Here is a 24,572-nt window from a genome sequence, read left to right as displayed (position 1 = left end):
AACTGTGCTTAACTGAGCTTAACTGTGCTTCGTGACTTTGTACACTCCTGTCAGACTTTTCCTGTGTATACAACACTCCAACTCCATCCCAGTACCAAAGTAAATCCTTGAGTAAGACCTTGGAGCTGAGACTATCTAGAGGGGTGGTTTATGTGTGGGGAATAGACTACACTGAATAGAACACCTCTGATATCCCCAAATTCGATGTAAGTGTATCCCAATTACACAATTAAAATTCTCTCTAGAATCAATATGCATGATTTCAAACATAGGTTCTACTGAGGTATCATATTAGTCATTTATACTATATTTAATCATGAATTGAATTCTTCTGTAGGTTAAACACTGCCTTCACATTTTATTTCATCTTTGCAAACTTTAAGTCTCAATGAAAATGCATCTTATGACTTCAACTTTAGTGGCAATTGTTTGACATCTTGAAGTTGCTCATTTAACTTCTTCTTAACAGATAGAAGCTGGTTAGGAAATTATGGTCCTTAGGTTTTTAGAGAATATTACATGGTCCTCCTCCTTCCGGTTTCTTCTGGAGGGCTACAATCTCTTCCTGAAGTTTCATGCTTTCCTTTTGGAATCCCTCACGGAGAAGTCGTCCCTGTTCCTAAAAGGGAAAGTGGAGACTGAATACAACTTAAAACACTTCCCACATTTGCTAAATATATCTATATTAATCCCTCATGGGTTGTGAAACTTCTTTTTGAAATCTCTTCTTCCTTTAATTTTCATTATATCCCTCTTTCTTGAGTCTACTATCAAAATTTTTCTGGGATTTATTTAGCTTCAGAAATATTCTTCTCTTGTGGTTTCTAAAATATTAGTGACCCCTAGAATTAATTTTTTACCTCCTTCAACCTGAAACAACAGTCTTTAAAGAAAAACTGTCCTGTTCTATCTCAGCTCTATATCACATGATCTCCCAAATATATATCTAAGAAGGCAAGGAAGATGAAGGGACACCATAGGAAGGTTACTACAAAATTCAGAATCACAGGAGGTGTTTGATCAGGGAATTTAGTACAAGTCTCCAAATTTTTGTAGCAGAGATAACAGAAATAAGTTCAGGAGGTAAAGCCTACACTGGTCCATGCTCTATTACAGGGTAGACATCCCGACTCAGCATAGAGTTGGAGAACAGCCCAGAGATCAGGAAGAAACTAGCAGCCTGGGTATGTGGTTCATTGTATGATATGGAATCTCCTGATGGCTCAGATGGTAGAGAATCTGCCTGAAATGCAGGAGACCTGGGTCGGGAAGATCCCCTGGAGAAGGAAATGGCAACCCACTCCAGTATTCTTGTCTGGAAAATCCCATGGACAGAGGAGTCTGGTAGGCTAGAGTCCATGGGGTCCAAAAGGGGTCGGGCACCACTTAGCAACTAAACAACAAGATAGACTTCAATAACCAGAGATGGTTAGGGGTAGAAGCAGTAAGGAAATGAAGTGTCTACTAGTGCTTGGGCTAGAACAGTCCTTAAACTGATATAATGCTCTAACTTCTAAGAGCTTTTGATTCAGCACAGTGGAAGATAGAATGGAGATGCTACAATTGAATACCTGAAGTTTAAGGGCTAGAACCCTCTCTTGGTCTGCTGTTAACTGGGCCCTCTCCTTTTCCATCTTCTCAGTCAGTTGCTTCACATGTTCCTGATAACTCGCTTCTTTTTCTTGCATCATCTGTTCACTCTTCTTTTGCATTTCCTCTAACATTTTGTTTGCAGCTTCTGCAGCTTCAGACTTCATACGTTCCACTTAAGAAGAAAAATAAGCAGAGAAATATGAGAATCTTAATTTTTTTATAGCTTTATTTCTGCTTTCACCCTTTTTACTTGTTTGCTTATCTCATGAAGAAAGCCTCTTGTGTTCATTTTTGCACTGAACAATCAGAATCTGACTGCCAATGCAGGAGATGTGAGTTTGATCCCTTGGTGGAGATCCCCTGGAGGAGGGCATGGCAACCCACTCCAGTGTTCTTGCCTGGAGAATCCCATGGGCAGAGGAGCCTGGCAGGCTACAGTCCACGGGGTTGCAAGAGAGTTGGACACAAATTAGTGACTAAACAACAAGAATAAATCAGAAGACAGATGAATATAAATATTGGATAAGTAAAGAATCCTTTAAAAATATGAAATATACTTGCTATTTTTTTTGCACTATAGTAATATTTCAGGTGGATCGATGTGGCTAACATTAACATTTCTGGGGCTTTCTAACTATCTAGAGTGTTTTCACAGAGAAGGCAATGGCACCCCACTCCAGTCCTCTTGCCTGGAAAATCCTGAGGACGGAGGAGCCTGGTAGGCTACAGTCCATGGGGTCACAAAGAGTCGGACACTGAGAGACTTCACTTTCACTTTTCACTTTCTTGCATTGGAGAAGGAAATGGCAACCTACTCCAGTGTTCTTTCCTGGAGAATCCCAGGGACAGGGGAGCCTGGTGGGCTGCCATATATGGGGTGACACAGAGTTGGACACGACTGGAGCAACTTAGCAGCAGCAGAGTGTTTTCAGCTGTTCTCACCTTCAATCTCTTTCTCCTTTTCTGTCAGCGACTGATCAGTCTGTAGAAGTGCATCAGCCACACCCTCTTTGGAATCCAAATATTTCCTCAGTGTCTCTTCTGTCTATTGATGCAGACCAAGTTAAAATTAGGAAATAGAGACTATGGGTTAAAGGAAAACCTAGCAATACATATTTCAATTCAATTTCATTTTACCCATCTTAGAATTTATTAATGAATACTATTTCAAACTGGCTTAAAACCCAACTCTAGATCCACCCTCAAATTTGCTTCATTCTCAGTCACCCCAGTGTTAGAAATGTAATCAGTAAAGCTGATCTTCTAATTGTATGGATTACAAAACTTATGGCTGTTCTTTACATCAGCTAATGGTATTTGCTTTGGATTCAAAATAAAACCAGCAAGAGCCCATCAGTTGCAACCTATTTCTCCCAAACACACCGGTCCAAGATAGTATCTCTTCTTGCCTGGACCATGGTATTAGCATCATAATTGGTCTCCCTACTTCCTTCTATTCTTGCTCCCCTACAGTCTGATTTCCTGAGAGCAGCTAGCATCGTATCACTTTAAGAAGGATTACTTCACTCTGATGCACCAAATCCTCTGCTGATTTTCCAGCTCTTTTCAAGTAAAACTGAAACTGCTCTCAGGGCCCTCCAGGATACTACCTAGTTAGCCTCTGGCCTTGAACATCTCTCTGACCTCACCTCCTGCCATCTCTTTCTTTGCTCATTGCCCTCTTGCCACATTTGTTGGACATAAACCAATTCATCCTTCTGGGATTTTCTGTTGTTTGAAATTATCTTCTTCTAGATGATCGCTTGGCTTACTTCCTGACTTCCTTGAAGACTGTTGAAACAGCATCTCACCAGAGAGGCCCTCTCTAAAATCCTACATATAAAATAGGACCATGTTCCCTTCCTCTCCTAGGCCTGTACCCTACTTTATTTTTCTTCAGGGCGATTTTTATCTCTGCAAAAGCAGCTTCTAGAGTCACCCTAATATTTTTCTCCCCTTTGTTCTTAGTAATAGAACCCATTTTTTTTCCAATCAGGGCACATCATAGGCCATGATAACACACTGAATTTTTTTAGTCAACCTCTCTGATAGCTGGAGGTGGCCATATGATTAAAATTTGGCTAATACCACTTATGCAAAAGCCTTAAAGAGAGTTGATCCAGAGACCTTTTACTCTTCTGTTTTCCCCCTTTCTTCCCATCTGTAATATGGAAGGAATGGGTGAAACTCCAACAGCCATCTTACACCATGAATTGACCTTGAAGATGGAGGCTGGGTGCTAAGGTGCTTGAGCAGAACAGAAGGGAGTCTGGGAGCAGCATGATTGTGGAATTGTCATAGCAGCCTGGACCCCTCTGCCTTACTTCTTGTATATAAGAGAGAAAGAAACTTTTGTGTTAAGACACTCTTGCTTTTTTTTAAATAATATGTGCCCAAACTTAATTCTAACTGATATAACCTGAGTATACTGGCACAGAAGCATACTTATGAGCCCAGAGTTTCCTATTAGTGTTTCCATTTTAGCTGTACCACTTATTACCTGTACATCTTAGGTGAGTTATTTTACTTCCTTCAGTTTTCTTATTTATAAAATGAGGACATTGATACTTCATAGTGCTTTTGTGAGGATTGAATGAGTTAAACCCATTTGTTTCCTAACACAAAATAAGGTCTATATGTGAACTGTTATTATTATTAGATTTTCTGTAAGCTATACTTTGTTGATTGCTGATGAATACTTTGAAAGAACTTGCTTGTTTTTAAACTGCACTAATCCCAGCTTACTCCTTGGAAGAAAAGTTATGACCAACATAGATAGCATATTGAAAAGCAGAGACACTACTTTGCCAACAAAGGTCCATCTAGTCAAGGCTACGGTTTTTCTAGTAGTCAAGTATGGATGTGAGAATTGGACTGTGAAGAAAGCTGAGTGCCGAAGAATTGATGCTATTGAACTGTGGTGTTGGAGAAGACTCTTGAGAGTCCCTTGGACTGCAAGGAGATCCAACCAGTCCATTCTAAAGGAGATCAGCCCTGGGTGTTCTTTGGAGGTAATAATGCTAAAGCTGAAACTCCAGTACTTTGGCCACCTCATGCGAAGAGTTGACTCATTGGAAAAGATCCTGATGCTGGGACGGATTGGAGGCAGGAGGAGAAGGGGATGACAGCAGATGAGATGGCTGGATGGTCTCACAGACTCGACGGACGTGAGTCGGAGTGAACTCCAGGAGTTGGTGATGGACAGGGAGGCCTGGTGTGCTGTGATTCATGGGGTCGAAAAGAGTAGGACATGACTGAGTGACTGAACTTAACTGAATCCCAGTTATTGGAGAAGGCAATGGTACCCCACTCCAGTACTCTTGCCTGGAAAATCCCATGGACAGAGGAGCCTGGTAGGCTGCAGTCCATGGGGTGGCGAAGAGTCGGACACAACTGAGAGACTTCACTTTCACTTTTTGCTTTCATGCACTGGAGAAGGAAATGGCAACCCACTCCAGTGTTCTTGCCTGGAGAATCCCAGGGACGGGGGAGCCTGGTGGGTTGCTGTCTATGGGGTCACACAGAGTCGGACACGACTGAAGCGACTTAGCAGCAGCAGCAGCAATCCCAGTTATAGACATATTGTTAGGCCTGAGTAGAGAATTGTTGGATGATAGAGTGACTAAACTATTGAATAAATTCTGCAAGAGTTTTTGAGGGCTCCCATCTGTGCCTCCAAGAAGCACTACCATGGAATGAACCTGCTCTTCACTTCATGGTAGTCTGTCCTACTGAATAAACCAGTGAATAGTCAATGAAAGCCACAGGCACCATTTACCCATTGCATTTTTGTTGTTCCCACTGTAGTTTGAAAGAGTCACTTCAGCGAGGCCCCAGAAAAGGTGATCAGTTTGTACTTTACCTGTACCCCCTTTCTGGGGACCTGGTGGTACTTATTCTTCAGCTCATTCATCTTCTTAATAAATAAATAATAACCTCCTGGTTTAGAAAATTTTCCCTGCTTCACATCTTCATATAGAGGATGAAAAATGTCCTGAATTAAAGCCATGCAGTAATCTGAGGATGCTTTCATGTTTTGTTTACAAAAGTCATCTCGCTTTGCTTCTAACTTGTCCTGTGAGGTGAAAAATAGCACAAATGGCACCGTAAGCAATGATGAGAATGTGAACCAATGTGGATTACTGGGAAATGCTTCTCCTGCAGAGAATGTGGCACATAAATATAACACAGCCCTCACCATGTTGGGAGAGTCTAGACAACTCTTCAATAGAATGCTGGTTTAAAAAATGCATCTACTTCTCCTTGTGTTTATCTGAAGCTTTTTTTGCTATGGTTTTTTAGCTTCAGAGAATGATTCTCAAAGCATAAACACTGCTCATTTGAAAGTTCTCTTTTTAAGTTCCTAATAGTTTACCACACAATTATGCAGTATGATAGGCCTGCAGGAAGTTCCTGGTTCTGCCAATTTGTGACTTAGTGGCACTCAATCTTCATGAAATGAGATGTCTTTGTTGGTAAAACACAGGAAATTGTATCTATCTCATAGATTCCCTGTCAGGATTATATGCAGCGGTATAAAGTGTTAAGCCCAGTGACTTCTTTATAAGTGCTCAAAGGGTCAATGATTAGTGGTATGTTCTTTAAAATAATAGTACTTTTGCATATTTTCTCAATAAAAGGCTAAAGAAGGTAATGGAGATTGTACTGCAGTTAATGTCTGTATGGAGAAAGCCTACAGAGCAGCACTTTTTACCTACATTCAATTCTAGAAGAGAATTTGCATGTTTCTTTGGTCTAGAAAGACATCCAAAGCCTGCTGACCTTCACTATTTAGTTTCATCAGAACCTGTGAAAGCAGGAAGGTATGATTTGTAAAATTCTGCCCTATAAGTCAGGGAAGGAATTGTCATCTGTCAAATGATAATTTGTCATACAACAATCCTTCCTCAATTTGGAAGAACTCAGACTTGAGTCCTCAAATAGCATGCTAATGATTGATTTCTCCTTCTTGTCTTTCTGAATATTTATTGTTGCTTTACATTAAACACAAAAAGTTTTTAGGGTTTTCACAAAGAAGCGAATCCTTCTATGTTATTAGCAGGGAATATGAAAGCACTGTGTCTTTGACTAACTCTAAATTAAAAAATAAATTAAAATAATCTTACATAAATACAGTGTTACAGTTTACTTGTTTGATTAAAATATGACATCTATAGGGTAGAGATTGATAGATGAGGATATTTTTAATAACCATAGTTGGTCGTGGTACCATAGTCTCCAGGACTAAGGCTAAGAATAGTCTGTTCTTTTAGTAAAGAGTGCAAATGAGTACATATAACTGAGGGCTGCTATCCTTGGGTCTGGGAGGACTACTTATAGCGAGAAAGGCTTATTCACATTGTTGTATGGAAGAAACCAATACAATATTGTAAAGCAATTATCTTCCAATTAAAAACAAAAAAGAGGAAGGCCCAGATTTTTCTTCCTCTCATTAACCAGAATAGCAAACATACCCCTAATTTTTTCTGAAACACTTGGTCCACATCCTTGAAAGAGTTCTTCATGAAGACTTCAATGGCCTCTTTCTCAGTGGCCCTGTGCAGGTCCAGCAGTTCCTGGAGGGTTTCCGTGGGCAACTTCAGCTTCTGGCCCATCTGCTGGTCATAGTGGGCAATGGCCTTTTGCACTGCAGCCAAGTTCTCGATCTCGGCCAAGGCCAGGACTGCACTCTCCAAGCAGGGCAGATCCCCACTGCTGATGGAATTGACATAGGTCAGCACCAGGCTCTCTAGTCCTATGAAAGGGAATTTAAAAAAACAGTGACTAAGAGTTGGTGAGACAGAGGAACAAGCTGTGTTAGTTTAGTCCTGAGCATGCAAATTTAATCATTCTGAGTCAACTGATAGTGCACTTTTTATGCTTTTCCAGTGTTACAAACAGTAGTTTTAAGAATTTTTAAGAAGAATTGTGATGGGATATTTTGCTACTCTCTAGGTTCAGAATAGTTCAAAGCTTCCCTTTCCTCCTTCTTCCTTCACCTAAATGGAAGCTATTGGAATGAATGGGTTAGAGTAAGGATATTTTGCAGACAAGATGGTAAGTCTTAATCTTTTCTTAGCCTTCCTGAATCTCCCTTCTTTTTTTAATGAATTCCTCTTCCTTTCTCAATTCTAAGTAATATAAAGGTCAAGGAGACATTTTAATTTACACAAGCACATGTGTGTGTAAATGTAAGTGTACATGTGATGCATCTCACTAGTTCTGTTTCTGGCCTAAATAAGGGAGTTTTCCTAGATATTCTTTCATCAGAATTCCATGCAGTGTGATCAATTCATCCAAGTTTTCCAGGGAATTCTGGTTTTAACACTGAAAGTCTTACATACCAGGAAATCGCAGCCTTGGGAAAACTGGAGTGGTTTGTGGCCCTACAACTACTAGTTCTTGACTACAATAAGCTATCACCTCATACTGGTCAGAATGCCATTGTTCAAAGGTCTACAAATAGCAAATGCTGGAGAGGGTGTGAAGAAAAGGTGGCCCTCATACACTGTTGGTGGGAATGTAAATTGATGCAGTCACTATGGAGAACATTATGGAGGTTCCCTAAAAAATGAAAAATAGAGTCCTCTTATGACCCTGAAACCCTAATCTTGGGCATATATACAGAGAAAACTATTATATGAAAAGATGCATGCACACCAATCTTAATAGAAGCACTATTTATAATAGTCAGGACATGCATGCATGCTCAGTCACTTTAGTCATGTCTGACTCTGCGACCCTATGGATTGTAGCCCACAAGACCCCTCTGTCCTTGGGATTCTCCAGACATGAATACTGGAGTGGGTTGCTGTACCCTCCTCCAGGGGAATCTTCCTGACTCAGGGATCAAACCTAGGTCTCCCACATTGCAAGTGGATTCTTTACCACTGAGCCACCAGGGAAGCCCCAGTCAGGACATAGAAGCAACCAAATGTCCATCAACAATGAATGGATAAAGAAGATATGGTACATATATATAATGGAATATTACCCAGCCATAAAAATGAAATAATGTGCTTTGCAGCAATATAAATGGGCCTAGAGATTATCATACTAAATGAAATAATCAAACAGTGAAAGACAAATATCATATGATATCACTTATATGCATGTGTGCTAAGTCACTTCAGTCATGTCTGACTTTTTGTGACCCTATGGACTGGACCCTGCCAGAGTCCTCTGTCCATGGGATTCTCTAGGCAAGAATACTGGTGTGGGTTGCCATTTCCTCCACCAGGGGATCTTCCCAACCCAAGTGGTTGAACTCAAGTCTCTCATTGCCCCCTGCATTGGCAGGAAGGAAAATCAATACTAAATAATCCAGATCTAAACAACTTCATCCATTCTGGAAAGCTATTCTGGATATTTCTTTTAGTAAATAACATCTGTTCAAGTAGTTGCTTAAGCTCAGAATCCTGGAGTTAAGCTTAACACTGCCATATCATTACTTCCACACACCCACATGCCTTCCATCATCAAAATTTATCGATTTGATATTCAAAATATGTGAGGATTCTGTTAATTTTGACAGTCTCTATTGCTACTATCTTAGCCTACATAGTCACCATTTATTATAAAATATTTCAAGTACCATTCATCTTCTTGTTGCTTCATGCACATCCCTCTAGCATGTTATCTATAAAACATCCTGAAGGACTGTATGAAACATAAATTACATATCTTTACCTCTTTGCCTGTCATTCCTCAAGATCTTTTCACTGGGCTCAGACTTTAACCTCCTTGAAGTCACCCGCAGGTCCTTTCAGGTATGGTTCCCTGTACTTATCAGTGTTTAATCATTAGGTTTACATAAATTGTTTAAGTACCTTTTGTTCCCATCAGGTTGGAATGAGGATTATGCCCAGTGGTTGGTACATGGCAGGCACTCCTAATCAGAGTGCCTAATCACACATTTTTGCATTGATTAACAAGAGAATTGTGTTAAGGTGAGAAGCAAAGCCTCACATACATGGAATATTTGCCTTTTCCTGACTTTGTCAATAATACACCTCTCCTGGAAGGAATTTCATAAAAATGGAGTTGAGAAGTTGGTGGAGAAGCTTACTACACCAGGATTAGATTCTAGGTCTTTTTCTTTATTCATCTGACTCATGTGAATATTAGATAATATCAGAAATAGTTTTAGTTCATATGTAAAATTCACAATGTGACCCTTGCAGTGTGTTTTCCTTGGCATCATTAAACTCTGTATTTGTCAGAAGTAATCCTCATGCCTCCCAATTCTGTTGTCCATAATGGCTGTAGGAAAGTCCAGGTAAGGAAAGAGAGTAAGAGGGACTCACGAGGCCCATTGACTGTGATACCGCCTGAGAGAGTCTTGGCCTTGGAATGGCTGAGGATGTAGAAGCAGAAGTCTGCAACTTGTTCTCTGAATTCAGGGTTCAAATCTTCCTCCTGTAGCTGCTCCAGGTGGATGAGGTACTTCCTATGAGCAGGCCGATCAAAGATGAAGCACTTTTTCTCTGGGAAGAACTTTCGGATACATAACCGAGGTTCATTAAAGTTTTTAGTTTTTTTATCATTTCCTAGAGGAAAGAAAATTAGAGGTTTTACATCTTCAGGCTACTTCAAATATATACCCTTCAACTTTGTAATTTGCACAAATCCTATATAAAGAGGTAAAAATTAACTAATCATGGATCAGACCCAATAATTAAAGGGGTAGAGAAATGAAATTTCTTTCCTTCTCCAAGAAGGAAGTAACTTAAAATTAGATTGCACTGATTTATCTAAGAAACATTTCATTTCTTCTAATAGAGCAGCCAGGATAACAAAGTTATAAAATTATAATTTTCAGCATCTGCATTGAAATGGTCATTCTGATACTGTTTTCTCTTTTTTTGTTTGCCAACCATGAGTCCCAATAACCTTGTTTTAGCTTCAGTGAATTCTCCAGGTACTCATCAGCAGTGATGGGTTGTCCATCTGCTTCCAGCTCCAGGGAGAAATCTCTCAGAGTCCACACAAAGTCTGGAAAAAAGCTCACAAAGTTGGCTGAGTCTTGGACCTCATGTTTATCAGGCGAGGATTTTGCCCTGATTCGACGTGTCAGCTCTGTCACATAGCTGGGATGCTAACATAGGAAAACTGCAGAAAAGGAGTAGCACCTTTTATGCTATACTGTTCCCCAAAGCTTATCTAAAATAATTTTTCTTAATTAGCTCATTCATTCATTCCACAAACATTTATTGAGCAATTACTATAAACCAGGAATTGTCCTAGGGACAAATAACATTGCAATGAGTGAGAAAATGCTACCATCTACATTCTAGTGAGGGCTTCCCTAGTGGCTCAGAAAGTAAAGAATCTGCCTGCATTGCAGGAGACCCAGGTATGATTACTGGGTTAGGAAGATTCCCTGGAGAGTGGAATGGCAACCCACTCCAGTATTATTGCCTGGAGAATTCCATGGCCAGAGGAGCCTGGCTGGCTACAGTCTATGGGGTCGCAAAGAGTAGGACACGACTGAGTGACTAACACACACACACACACACACATTCTGGAGAGGGGGACAGATGATAAACAAGTAAACAAAAATATAATAAACCTGAGATACTGATAATAGTTGCCTTGAAGAAAAATGAACCTCAGCTAAACTTTAGAGAATAACTGTGTATCTGTGCATGGTGCTGGTTTATATGGTGGTTCAGGTAAATTCATTCTGAGGTGATCATTGTGCAGAAATCTAAATGAACTGAGAGAGGCTTCCATGTACTAATCCACTGGAGAAACCTTCCTGGCAGAGGAAATAGCTCCTGCAAAACCTCAGAGGGGAAACCACTGAGTGTGTCTAACATACAGCAGGGAGGCCAGCGTGGCTAGGGAAGAAGCCTTAGAATAGCTAAGGTCCAGACTATGTAGGCACTGTAGGCCACAGAAAGTGTTTGAATTTTAATCTTAATTTAATAGGAAGCCACTGAGAAGCTTTAAATTGAGAGGGAAATATGACCTAATGTTTGTTTTTAAAACAAAAACTGGCAGGTGCTGTACCTAGGAGAGGCAAGAGAGAAGAGAAAGAGAAGCTTAGGCAGTTAAGAAGATAACCTGGAGGTGAGAAGATGGAAGCTTAAACTGAAATTACCATTGAAGAAGTGGTGGGAATTAGCCAGCCTGGGCAAATACCTATGACAGGGGAGCTGACCATACTGCAAGCGATAGTTTGTAGGATATAAAGAAAGGAATTGTCTAGGATGAATACTAAGCTTTTGATCCAAAAATCTCTATGAGTGCTATGGAAATTTACTGCGATGTTGAAGGAGTACTTTTGGTCAAAAATTTAAGACTTTTCTAGAGATAATTCCACACATGTATGGACAGCTTATCTTTGACAAAGGAAGCAAAAATATACAATGGAGAAAAGATAGTCTCTTTAAGTGCTGGGAAAACTGCTCAACCACACATAAAAGAATGAAACTAGAACACCATACACAAAAATAAACTCGAAATGGATTAAAGATATAAGTGTAAGACCAGAAACTATAAAACTCTATAGAGGAAACTATAAACTATAAACTCTTAGAGGAAAACATAGGAAGAACATTCAATAACATAAATCACAGCAAGATCTTCTATGACCCACCTCCCAGAGTAATGGAAATAAAACCAAAAATAAACAAATGGGACTTATAACTTAAAAGCTTTTGCACAATGAAGGAAACTATAAGCAAGGTGAAAAGACAGCCTTCAGAATGGGATAAAATAATAGCAAATGAAACAGCTGACAAACATTTAATCTCCAAAATATTCAAGAAGCTCATGCAGCTCAATACAGAAAAAGCAAACAATCCAGTCAAAAAGTAGGCAAAAGAATTAAACAGAGATTTCTCCAAAGAAGACATATAGATGGTTAATAAACACATGAAAAGATGCTCAACATCACTCATTATTAGACAAATGCAAATCAAAACCACAATGAGGTATCATCTCATGCCAGTCAGAATGGCCATCATCAAAATGTCCACAAACAATAAATGCTAGAGAGGGTGTGGAGAAAAGGGAACTCTTTTACACTGTTGGTGGGAATGCAAACTGGTACAGCCACTATGGAGAACAGTGTGGAGTTTCCTTAAAAAACTGGGAATAGACATGCCGTATGACCCAGCGATCTCACTGCTGGGCATACACCCCCAAAGAAACCCAAATTGAAAGAGACACATGTACCCCAATGTTCATTGCAGCACTATTTACAATAACTAGGATATGGAAGCAACCTAGATGTTCATTGGCAGATGAATGGATAAGGAAGTTGCAGTACATATACTCAATGGAATATTACTCAGCTATAAAAAGGAACACATTTGAGTCAGTTCTAATGAGGTGAATAAAACAGGAGCCTATTATACAGAGTGAAGTAGTCAGAAAGAGAAACACAAATACTGTATATTATTGCATATATGTGGAATTTAGAAAGATAATAATGATGATCCTATATGGAAGGCAGCAAAAGAGAAACAGATGTAAAGAACAGACTTTTGGAGTCTGTGGGAGAAGGCCAGGGTGGGATGATTTGAAAGAATAGCATTGAAACATGTATATTACCATAGGTAAAATAGATGGTCAGTGCAATTCGATGCATGTAGCAGGACAACCAAAGCTGGTGCTCTGGGATAATGCAGAGGGATGGGGTGGGGAGGGAGGAGGGAACGGGGGTTCAGGATAGGGGGACACATGTGTAACCATGGCTGATTAATGTCAATGTATGGCAAAAACTGTCACAACATTGTAAAGTAATTATCCTCCAATTAAAATATATTAATTTTTAAAAAAAGAATCCCCCATGTATTTCTACTTTAGTAGTGCCAGAAGCATGATAATATTCAATTCATTATAGTCACTTAAATATTTAAGACTTTTGTGTTATTTTTGCATGTTAAGTTTGAGATGTTTCTTACACATCTAAATGGAGACTTGTAATCAACTAGATACACAATTTTGTACCTGAGAGTGGTGGTCATGATTGCTTATACAAATGTCATGGTAACTGACATAAAGGTGCTAGTGAAAGTCCGAGGCTGGATGAGATGGACTAGGGACTAAGAAAAGAAGAATAGAAGCCAAAGAATCAAAGAACCACCATACTTAAAGGCCAAGAAGAAGCTGAATGAGAACTTGAGTTTTAGAGGATACCGAGGGTTTGTCAATGGATATTTGTAGGGGGAGGTGATCAAATATGACTGCAGTTTTGTCCCCTGAGGTGGACCCAGGCAATTGAAGTATGCTCACCCTCTTCTCCATCTTTGGAATATGCATTGCACTTGCCTTCCCCATGCTGGAAGCCGCACACGGACACAGCCTCCTTGAGATAGTAATGTGGTGCTAAAACCATCTGGACTGTGTACTCACCAGGTCCAGTTTAGGCGTCTATAGAGACCTTTAAAATTTGGTGGGTGGGTGTGGAAATCTGTTAATCTTCCAGTCACCTAAGAAAGCATGCTGTTGCTACTGCTGCTAAGTCGCTTCAGTCATGTCCGACTCTGTGCGACCCCACAGACGGCAGCCCACCAGGCTCCCCCATCCCTGGGATTCTCCAGGCAAGATCACTGGAGTGGGTTGCCACTTCCTTCTCCAATGCATGAAAATGAAAAGTGAAAGTGAAGTCGCTCAGTTGTGTCTGACTCTTCACAACCCCATGGACTGCAGCCTACCAGGCTCCTCTGTCCGTAGGATTTTCCAGGCAAGAGTACTGGAGTGGGGTGCCATGGCTTTCTCTGCTAAGAAAGCATACCTAAGTAAATTCCCTTGCTTATTAAACCTCCCACCTGCCAATCTCAAGTGATCTGCCATCCTCTTTTGTCTCTCCTTACTGTCTGGGTGAGCTTCCCAGGTGGTACCAGTGTTAGTAAGGGTACCAGGGTTAGTAAGGGTACCAGGATTAGTAAGACCCTCTGGAGGAGGGCACGGCAATCCACTCCAGAATTATTGCCTGGAGAATCCCTTCGACAAACCAGCCTGGTGGGCTACAGTCCATAGAATCACAAACAATCAGACATGACTGATCGACTTAGCACACACACTCATACATGGTATCTAGGGACTGGGGTCAGCTTCAGATTACGCATAGGAAGCTCCTGAGGAGATTGTGACCCAAAAATATTAACTCAGATAGAAGGCATACAGAATCTTGTGCAGCTAAGTGTCTGAGGATGATGTGTGATTAGAAAGGCTTGGGCTTCTGGTGGTGATTGAGGTAAACAGGTATGGTGAGCATAAACATAATGGGGTTCATTAAGAAGGGGATTCCTGAATTCTTCTGCAGTGGACCACCAGTGTAATTGTTGATAAAATGAAGCTGTTCTTTTCTAGATTTTATGTTGTCTAGTCCACAAAAAGGATACTGTAGTTGGTCCATGGCCTGCTGATTGATGGTTCCTATGCTGTTGTATACAAAGGTGCTGCTCAGGAGAACCGCCAGGGCAAAGATCCAGGAGTCATTCTGGTTGTCTCCCTAGAAGTCATTGGAGAAGCCACGCCAAGTAACTAAGAGCACATGATTCCAGTTCAGATGGACAGACTCTGAACCCAGCTGTCTCTATCTGGAAACACATTAATCATTTCCCTATGCAAAGTTTTATCCATCTGTATATGATTTTAAAAACATAAAATCAATGGTGTAGTGAAATTTAAATAAGACTTTATATAACTGCATATGAGAGTGTAAAGCAAATAAGCACTTGATCAGGTAATAGAATTCAAACCTATCTCCTGAACTGAGATTATGATCTTCTATTCCCATGACATATCATGATGAAGCACCTTTTAAACAGTAGTTAAAATGTACCCGTACATCATGAGAAACGCTGGACTGGAAGAAACACAAGCTGGAATCAAGATTGCCAGGAGAAATATCAATAACCTCAGATATGCAGATGACACCACCCTTATGGCAGAAAGTGAAGAGGAACAAAAAAGCCTCTTGATGAAAGTGAAAGTGGAGAGTGAAAAAGTTGGCTTAAAGCTCAACATTCAGAAAATGAAGATCATGGCATCCGGTCCCATCACTTCATGGGAAATAGATGGGGAAACAGTGGAAACGGTGTCAGACTTTATTTTTGGGGGCTCCAAAATCACTGCAGATGGTGACTTCAGCCATGAAATTAAAAGACACTTCTTCCTTGGAAGGAAAGTTATGACCAACCTAGATAGCATATTGAAAAGCAGAGACATTACTTTGCCAACAAAGGTCCGTCTAGTCAAGGCTATGGTTTTTCCTGTGGTCATGTATGGATGTGAGAGTTGGACTGTGAAAAAGGCTGAGCGCCGAAGAATGGATGCTTTTGAACTGTGGTGTTGGAGAAGACTCTTGAGAGTCCCTTGGACTGCAAGGAGGTCCAACCAGTCCATTCTGAAGGAGATCAGCCCTGGGATTTCTTTGGAAGGAATGATGCTAAAGCTGAAACTCCAGTACTTTGGCCACCTCATGAAGAGAGTTGACCCTTTGGAAAAGACTCTGATGCTAGGAGGGATTGGGGGCAGGAGGAGAAGGGGACGATAGAGGATGAGATGGCTGGATGGCATCACTGACTTGATGGACGTGAGTCTGAGTGAACTCCAGGAGATGGTGATGGACAGGGAGGCCTGGCGTGCTGCAATTCACGGGGTCGCAAAGAGTCGGACATGACTGAGTGACTGAACTGAACTGAACTGAACTGAAGAGTAGTAATATATGATCCTTTATGAACAAAGCTGTTGTTATCAGGTCTTATACTCTGCTTCTCTCACTAATCTTACAGCTGCGGATAACTCTGTTTCCACCATCTTTCTGGATTCCCACTCTGACAAATCAGACATGTTTATAAACTTTCTAGTTAGGTTTAGATGCACCTTCCATAGCTTTATTAGAACATTTTCCTACAATATGAAAGGAAATGACTTAAAAAGTCATCAGGCATTATTTTATGGGTTACAAAAATATCAGTGGGCCTTACTGACCACTCTCAATGCTTATATGTGTGGCCAAGATATGCAACAATTCTTAAATTAGCCTATTGTTCTCATACTTAGTGTTTAGTGCTCTCACATAAAGCTCACTTTGGATTGCTTCAAATTGCATTTGAGGTCAAATCTTGAGCACAAACAAGTAATAAAATAAAAAAAAATACATTAATAGTATATGTTTGAAGCACAATTCAAAGGGTGGGAAGTGATAGTGAGAGAAGGGCTACTGATTTGACATAAACAGGATTAGAAGATTTATTTCTTTACCTTCTCCACATCCCCCAGACCCTCGGTATCAAGCAGAACCAGAGTATGGTCTGGCTTCTTGGGATGAGGCACACACCACATCCAGATGCCCTTCGTGTGAGACTGCACCGTGGAGCCCAGAGAGAAGCCTGCAAGGGGGCATGGGGAAAATAGAGGATGGATTTTTAATAGCAGGTGGATTGGATCTGGAAATTGAGACATTAGGTAATAAAGTCAAGGTTTAAAGAAATAAATGAAAGCATAATCAATATTGATCTTAATTATGAGAAAAAGAGAGAATTGAGAACATTCAGTACAAACTGAAATTTTTGTATTACCTTAGAGATCACTATAAGCTTGATGTTAATCCACATACATGTTAATAAATGTTTTATTGTTTATTATTATCTGTGTTAGTTTTATTTATAACTACTGTACTCCTTTCAGAAAGATACATTTATACTTTAAAGAGAAAGTTAAGGCAAAGTGGGAAGAAAGAGTCTACTCTTAACATCCAGCACAGAATGAATGCTAGAAGCCCATCACTAAAATGAAAATTAGCTTTCAATATCCCTCCCAGGTCTCTCCCTTCCTCTCCTCACATCACCATGCTGCACTCTGGGAGTGTGGGTGGACAGAAGGGACTTGGCTGGGCTCTGCTGGTGTCACTCACCCTTGTTCTTCCCGGCCAGCTTGTTCATCAGGTAGGACTTGCCTGTGCGGTAGAGGCCCACGATAGCCACCACCACAACAGGCTGCCTGATGGCAGACAGGATCTTCAGAGCTTCTGGATTAACCAGCAGTCTCCCATTAATATTCTCAATGAGGCACTCTGGGCCTGGCATGTGGATCTCTGAGGCCATGTCCAGGGTGCCCTCTGATCTTCAAGGGAAAAGATGGTATGGAAAGCAACATTTAGTCAGTGAGCTGAGTGAGAACTTTACAGTTAGGACCAAAATTTGGTTTTCTTCTTGAACTTTTTTCCTTATGTGTTTTAAAAAGCCCAATGGCCTCTTTAAGCTTGTCCTATAGACTAGCCCACTGGGTCTCTTTAAAAATAACTTTATTTTGAAGGAGGTTACCCTTACACAAAAGCATACATTGGATACAGAGAACTTCCATATGCCATTTCCCCAGCTATCCTGTTATTAATATCTTATGTAACCACAGACAATGATTGAAAGAGGACTTTCATATTGAAACAATACTATTAACTAAGCTACACACTTTTCCCCATGTCATCAGTTTTCCTTTTGTCCTAGTTGTTTTTGTCCTCTCTTACCTTTTGTTCCTAGTGTCCTTTTCTGATCCAGGATGCAATTCAGGATCCTTTGTCACATTCACTCATTACCTTTGCTTAGTCTTCTCTCATCATTGGCAGTTCTTCATTTTTATTTTGTCTCTCATGACATTGTCATGTTAGAAGAGTATTGGCCTGTCATTTTGCAAAATATCCCTCTGTTTGGGTTTTTCTTATGGTTCCTCATAATTAGATTGAGGTTATATTTTTCCCTTTTTTGGCAAGAATGCCATGGTTGTGATGTTCTGCCAGTCTCGGTGTATCATATCAAAGGTTTCATAGTGTCTAGAGAACATACTCTGGTGCTGTAATGTTAACTCTGCTCACTTAGTTTAGGTGTTGCCTGCCAGATTTCTCCACTGTAAAGTTACATTACCTCCTTGTAATTAAAAAGGTTAACATGGGGGGATATATTTTTGAGATTGCAGATATATTCTCCTCAAAGTTTCATATCATTTTTTCAGTACTGATTTTAGCATCCACTAATAATGATTCCTGCTTGTAACAGTTATTACTGTGGCGCTTGACTGTAGGTCATTTGTACTTCACCATTCCTTCAACATTAGCTGAGGTTCTACTTCAAACAAGAGCTATCCCTTCTCTATTTTTTTTCCTCGTTTAATTATTTAGTTGTATCAGTATAGACTCATAGATATTTATTTTATTTTATTCTGTCGGGTTTAGTACTTTACTATCATTCCCTTGTGGCTCAGAAGTAAAGAATCCGCCTGCTAAGAAGGAAAGGCAGGTTCAAACCCTGGGTCGGAAAGATCCGGGAGAAGGAAATGGTAACATACTCCAGTATTCTTGCCCAGAAAATCCCATGGATAGAGGAACCTGGGAGGCTATAGTCCACCGGGTCACAAAAGGTCAGACACAACTTAGTGACTAAACAACAACAAACAAATTATTATTTACTTACTGCTTAATTTGCCCCAGATTTGTTTTTTGAGAGCTTCTTCGACCTGGCTCCTGGGTCGTTTGGCCATGCTTCCATCATATTCTAAGCACTTTTTTACTTTGTGGCACCACAAGGTATTCCTGGTCCATCTTGTACTTTGTCTGAGTCAGCTCTAGATTTGGCCATTTCTCCCAGAAACCCTGATTCCTTTCTTTGAATAACAGAACTTTGATGCCAGGATATAACACTAGGTGTGTACCTTATTTCTGGGTCTCCTAAGTGGGCCAAATTCAGAAATACATGTATGAATACTAGCACACGTGGATACATCTGTATTTATTTCTGTCTTTGTGTATACAGCCTTAATTTCCTGCTGATGTTTTTAATTGGAGGATAATTGCTTTACAATGTTGTGTTGGTTTCTGTTGTATAACAGCATGAATCATTCATAAGCACATACATATCCCCTCCCTTCTGACCCTCGCTCTCACCCCACCATCCCACCCCTCTAGGTTGTCAGAGTGCCAGGCTGGACTCCCTATGTTATATACTGCTCATGTTTCTTATTGCAGTTCAACACAACAGGAATTACTCAAGCTTTACCTTTACTCCATACTCTGACTATGAAAGCCACAGCTCTTATTATCATAAATTTGCTTATGTGCTCAGTCCTAGTATATGTATAAAGTAGTTTCAAAGTTGCTAATCCATATCTTGGTGATAAATAGATTTACTAATTAAAGTACATTATTAAGATACAGTATTTTTTGTCTTTAACCTAATATATATAGTCAAAACACTGTATTCTGAAATTCTTAGATTTGTTCTTTCCTTTCTCATCCTCTTGAGCTGTTATTCATTTGTAACACAGTCAGTTTCATTTGTTACTATTTGTGCTTTATTTAGGACTCCCCCACATCTTGGTTGGGCTTCTGTGGTAGCTCAGAACCCGCCTGCCATGTGGGAGACCTGGGTTCAGTCCCTGGGTTGGGAAGATCCCCCAGAGAAAGAAATGGCTACCCACTCCACTATTCTTGCTTGGAGAATTCCATGGACAGAGGAGTCTCGCAAGCTACAGTCCATAACGTTGCAAAGAGTTGGACATGACTAAATGACTAACATTTTCACTTATTTCACATCTTGGTTAATTTTAGTATGTGATTATTTTTTGAGTATGTGAAACATTATGTAGTTGTGAGAGTCAGAGCTTTCCAAAAAGGTATACTCAGAGAAATGTCACTTTGTCTTCATCTGGTCACTCCATTCCTGTTCCACCCTTCTATTCTTGAAAGCTCAGTAGTGTTCAACTCTGTGCGACCCCATGTAGCCCACCAGGCTCCTCTGCCCATGGGATTTCTATTCTTACTACCTCATAATCACCCATTCTCTGAAAATAAACCCATCTCATTAGTTTCTGGTTGATATTTCCTAGATATTCTTTCCATAAATCAGATATATTTTCTTATTCACATTTTTAATTAGAAAGATCACATTTTACAAATATATGGAAATCACTCTATATCACTTCATAGAAAGCTTGCTCATTCTTTTTGATGGGTGTCTACTCCATTAAATGTATATACCATAGTTTTTAACCACTCCTATGTGTGGGCACTTAGATTGCTTCTGCAGCTAAGTCACTTCAGTCATGTCCAACTCTGTGTGACACCAGAGACAGCAGCCCACCTGGCTCCACCGTCCCCAGGACTCTCCAGGCAAGAACACTGGAGTGGGTTGCCATTTCCTTCTCCAATGCATGAAAGCAAAAAGTGAAAGTGAAGTCGCTCAGTCATGTCCGACTCCTAGCGACCCCATGGACCACAGCCCACCAGGCTCCTCTGTCCATGGGATTTTCCAGGCAAGAGTACTGGAGTGGGGTGCCATTGCCTTCTCCGAGATTGCTTCTAGTGTTTTTCAATTACACTGCCGCAATGAATAACCCTGCTTTCATATTGCAGCTGTTTCTTCAGAATAGATTCTTGGGAATGTGGTTGCTCTGTTAAAAGGCAAGAATATAGACTTTTATTGATTATTGCCAAATTCTTTTCTAGAAGAAGGGTATCAGTCAGTTCAGTTGCTCAGTCCTGTCCAACTCTGTGACCCCATGAATCACAGCACGCCAGGCCTCCCTGTCCATCACCAACTCCCGGAGTTCACTCAGACTCCTGTCCCTCGAGTCAGTGATGCCATCCAGCCATCTTATCCTCTGTCATCCCCTTCTCCTCCTGCCCCCAATCCCTCCCAGCATCAGAGTCTTTTCCAATGAGTCAGCTCTTCACATGAGGTGGCCAAAGTACTGGAGTTTCAGCTTTAGCATCATTCCTTCCAAAGAAATCCCAGGGCTGATCTCCTTCAGAATGGACTGGTTGGATGTCCTTGCAGTCCAAGGGACTCTCAAGGGTCTTCTCCAACACCACAGTTCAAAAGCATCAATTATTCGGCGCTCAGCTATCGTCACAGTCCAACACTCACATCCATTCATGACCACTAGAAAACCATAGCCTTGACTAGACGGACCTCTGTTGGCAAAGTAATGTCTCTGTTTTTCAACATGCTATCTAGGTTGGTCATAACTTTTCTTCCAAGGAGTAATTGTCTTTTAATTTCATGGCTGCAGTCACCATCTGCAGTGATTTTGGAGCCCCAAAAAATAAAGTCTGACACTATTTCCGCATCTATTTCCCATGAAGTGATGGGACCAGATGCCATGATCTTCGTTTTCTGAATGTTGAGCTTTAAGCCAACTTTTTCATTCTCCACTTTCACTTTCATCAAGAGGCTTTTTAGTTCCTCTTCACTTTCTGCCATAAGGGTGGTGTCATACCAGACAGCATTTCCACTGGCTCAGCTTGTATCACATTTCCATAACATGGAGATTTATTTTCCTTGTATCTCACATCTTCTGACTTCATTACAAAATTTCCCTTCAAAGCTTCTCACCTTCAAATTTTAATATTTGGACAGGACACCCTGAGCTGTCTCACCTCAGGCATATATAACAGGCAGCCTGCTTCTGGGGAATATTATGTCAAACATTTATATAATGTGAAACACATGCCATCCTAACCCAGTCTTGGACCTGATTTCTCCCAAGTCTGTTCCTGGGCAAACTCTGGATCAGACTGAGACTCAGAGTCTCCAGTGGCTTCCTCCTCTCAGGGACGGGCACTGCTGAGCTGCCATAGTCTACCCTATCTAGTGACTCACTGGTTCTTAACCATTGATCTGCATCTGAATTCATGTGTTTTGGTCCAAGACTGATACCTCTAATCTGAATCTCACTCTTCATGACAAATTAAAATTACAATGGAGTAATCATAGTTCAGACATGCAAAACTAGAGTTGAGTGCCATTAAGAATTTAGTCTAAGACATATCCTAGCACCATGAAAAGCTTGAATTTTCTCTGACCTGTATCACACCTAAGGACAGCATCAGCTGTATTTGGGACAACATCTGCTACTTGCAACTTTATGGTTCAGGATTCCTTCCTCCCCCCACCTTGGGGAACTTTAAAACCATTTCAGCGATTTAAACCAATTTAAAATCAATTCAGTAACCAATTCAGGGCCTTACTTTTTGCCTTAATTATAATCCTTAACACAGAATTGTAAATAACTGGTCTTAGTTTTGACCTTACTAAACTTTTTCTCTTTTGTAGTCAATAGGAACACAAGTTTTTAAGTGCTTCTTGAACTTGTCTCCCAGGCTGCAGTCCTAATAAACCTTGAGTAAAACACCTCTTCATTTTAATCAGGTCACAGTTTCTGAAATTTTTGTTAACACTCTATATTTCACTTAATTATGTTACCAAAATTTGACCTCCTTTGTTTTGAAGATCCATTCATTATTATCTCCGCATATATCAACTGGCATATTGCTTTTAATTACCTCAGGTAATGAAGCTAGTCTTATGAAACATGATCTTATAAACGATCATGTTTCCTCTCTGAATTCTGTTCTATATAAAGTATTTATTTAGATGATTTTAGTCATAACCTCTTTAACCAGGACTTGATGATCTGATCATTTTATAGCATTAAGAGAAATTGAAGTTTTCTTTTAGTAATGCCCTACTTACCTTGTTAACTTCAGTGTCTCAATCCCTGTAACTGGAAGTGATCATGATAAAACTTTTATTAACTTTTTGAGATATCAACAAAGACAGTCTAAGGGATGCTGGTTTTTATTCTTATCCTATAAGAAAGCATGATTGCTTCTATTATGGTTGATTACTTCTGACTCTGGCTGAAGACTGGAATCTTATATGATGCCAGTCTTGCCACCTACCTGGCTCCCCATTTCTCTGCTGCTGCTGCTAAGTCGCTTCAGTCGTGTCTGACTCTGTGCGACCCCATAGACGGCAGCCCACCAGGCTCCCCTGTCCCTGGGATTCTCCAGGCAAGAACACTGGAGTGGGTTGCCATTTCCTTCTCCAATGCATGAAAGTGAGAAGTGAAAGTGAAGTTGCTCAGTCGTGTCCAACTCTTAGCGACCCCATGGACTGCAGCCTACCAAGCTCCTCCATCCATGGGACTTTTCGGGCAAGAGTACTGGAGTAGGGTGCCATTGCCTTCTCCGATTTCTCTAGGGGTGGCTAAAAAAAAAAAGCTTTTTTTTTTTTTTCCTATGACAGTACTGTACTCATTTCCTCTTACAACAGTGGCCCACCAGGACTGCTGGCAAGAAGATTGTCTGGTTTTAACATGAGACATAGCACTTTCATAAAATGAGAATCAATCAGTTACTGACCAGAAAAAGTGGCTGCACAAAGATTTGTAAGCCCCCAAATTACAATAACCTGTAGCCTTTTTTTGTAGACCCCAAGTTCTAGCACTTTGACAGTTTGCAATAAAGACAGAAGTGAACCCTGAGCTTTAGTTAGTGGGTTTTATCAAAGATAAATAAAGACAATTTAATAAAGTATCAAGAAAGAATCTTGAAGCATTCCTGGCTCTCAGTTTAGACTCTGCCTCTGCTGGAACCTAATTCAACACAGAGCTCAGCAGTGGGCACTTAAAGGACACCCTGCTGCCCAACATCAGACTTTCATCTGAACCCATGACAGATCAGGCTCTGCGCAGCCTGTCTTGGTATGATTGCTTTAGAGAAAGTGTGCTGCCTCCCATAAATCTCTTCCCACCCAGCCTCAGTCTTACCCGGTGGAGAGATCCTGTAGAGATGAGCAGAAAGCTGCCTCAACTGGAAGGTTAGAAGAGCTTGTCCTCTTCGTGTTTCTTCTGAGTTTGCTTTCACTATTCTCTCTCACTGGCAATTTGGGCTTTATTTTATCCCTCCAATCTCCTGGGGCTTCTCAGATTTTCCACACCCAATGATAAGAAAGTGAAACTATCAGGCAATGTCTGCAAAGAAATAGACAGCACTGAAACTCAAAGTAGGATCTAACGCTACAAAGGAAATGCGAGAGCTATGCTAGTGAGAGAGCGTGACATGATTTCTCAACTGGAACCTTTAACTTTTATAATTAGAAAATGTCTTAGAGACTGCTGAAAAGAAAAATCAGAGAAATATCCATTGGATCAATTAAAATAATGCTGTTTATTTCTTGTTTGGA

The 24,572-nt window shown here is 40.5% G+C and overlaps 1 protein-coding gene across 2 annotated transcripts; it reads right to left on the bottom strand.

Annotated features, from left to right (window-relative positions):
• Positions 1 to 286: 286 nt before the first annotated feature.
• Positions 287 to 24,362, bottom strand: LOC113889643 (guanylate-binding protein 2-like). 2 transcript variants are annotated; one of them, XM_027536623.1, is made up of 11 exons: positions 24,157 to 24,362; positions 17,471 to 17,679; positions 16,819 to 16,946; positions 14,952 to 15,061; positions 10,486 to 10,682; positions 9,900 to 10,142; positions 7,068 to 7,348; positions 5,456 to 5,668; positions 2,536 to 2,638; positions 1,572 to 1,765; positions 287 to 619 (listed from the first exon to the last, which is right to left on the bottom strand). In XM_027536623.1, the coding sequence occupies exons 2-11, from the start codon at positions 17,658 to 17,660 to the stop codon at positions 506 to 508; spliced, it is 1,773 nt and encodes a 590-aa protein (XP_027392424.1). In that variant the 5' UTR covers positions 17,661 to 17,679; positions 24,157 to 24,362; the 3' UTR covers positions 287 to 505. The 2 variants fall into 2 exon arrangements, with proteins under 2 accessions (XP_027392424.1, XP_027392425.1); XM_027536624.1 differs by having other exon boundaries at positions 17,471 to 17,674.
• Between the last annotated feature and the right edge of the window lie 210 nt (positions 24,363 to 24,572).

The sequence above is a fragment of the Bos indicus x Bos taurus genome, chromosome 3, assembly GCF_003369695.1.
Source record: "Bos indicus x Bos taurus breed Angus x Brahman F1 hybrid chromosome 3, Bos_hybrid_MaternalHap_v2.0, whole genome shotgun sequence".
Lineage (NCBI taxonomy): Eukaryota > Metazoa > Chordata > Mammalia > Artiodactyla > Bovidae > Bos > Bos indicus x Bos taurus.
Note: the sequence above shows the minus strand (reverse complement) of the source record. Positions and strands in the feature narration are given on the sequence as shown.

What these genes read in the sequence shown, in the direction of transcription:
- LOC113889643 (XM_027536623.1), bottom strand. Translation starts at nt 17,660, where the DNA reads ATGGCCTCAGAGATCCACATGCCAGGCCCAGAGTGCCTCATTGAGAAT. An exon ending in GCTGGCCGGGAAGAACAAGG is followed by an intron (nt 16,947 to 17,470) that starts GTGAGTGACACC and finishes GCCCCCTTGCAG; the next exon opens with GCTTCTCTCTGGGCTCCACG. An exon ending in TGTTTCAGAAAAAATTAGGG is followed by an intron (nt 5,669 to 7,067) that starts GTATGTTTGCTA and finishes TTCACCTCACAG; the next exon opens with GACAAGTTAGAAGCAAAGCG.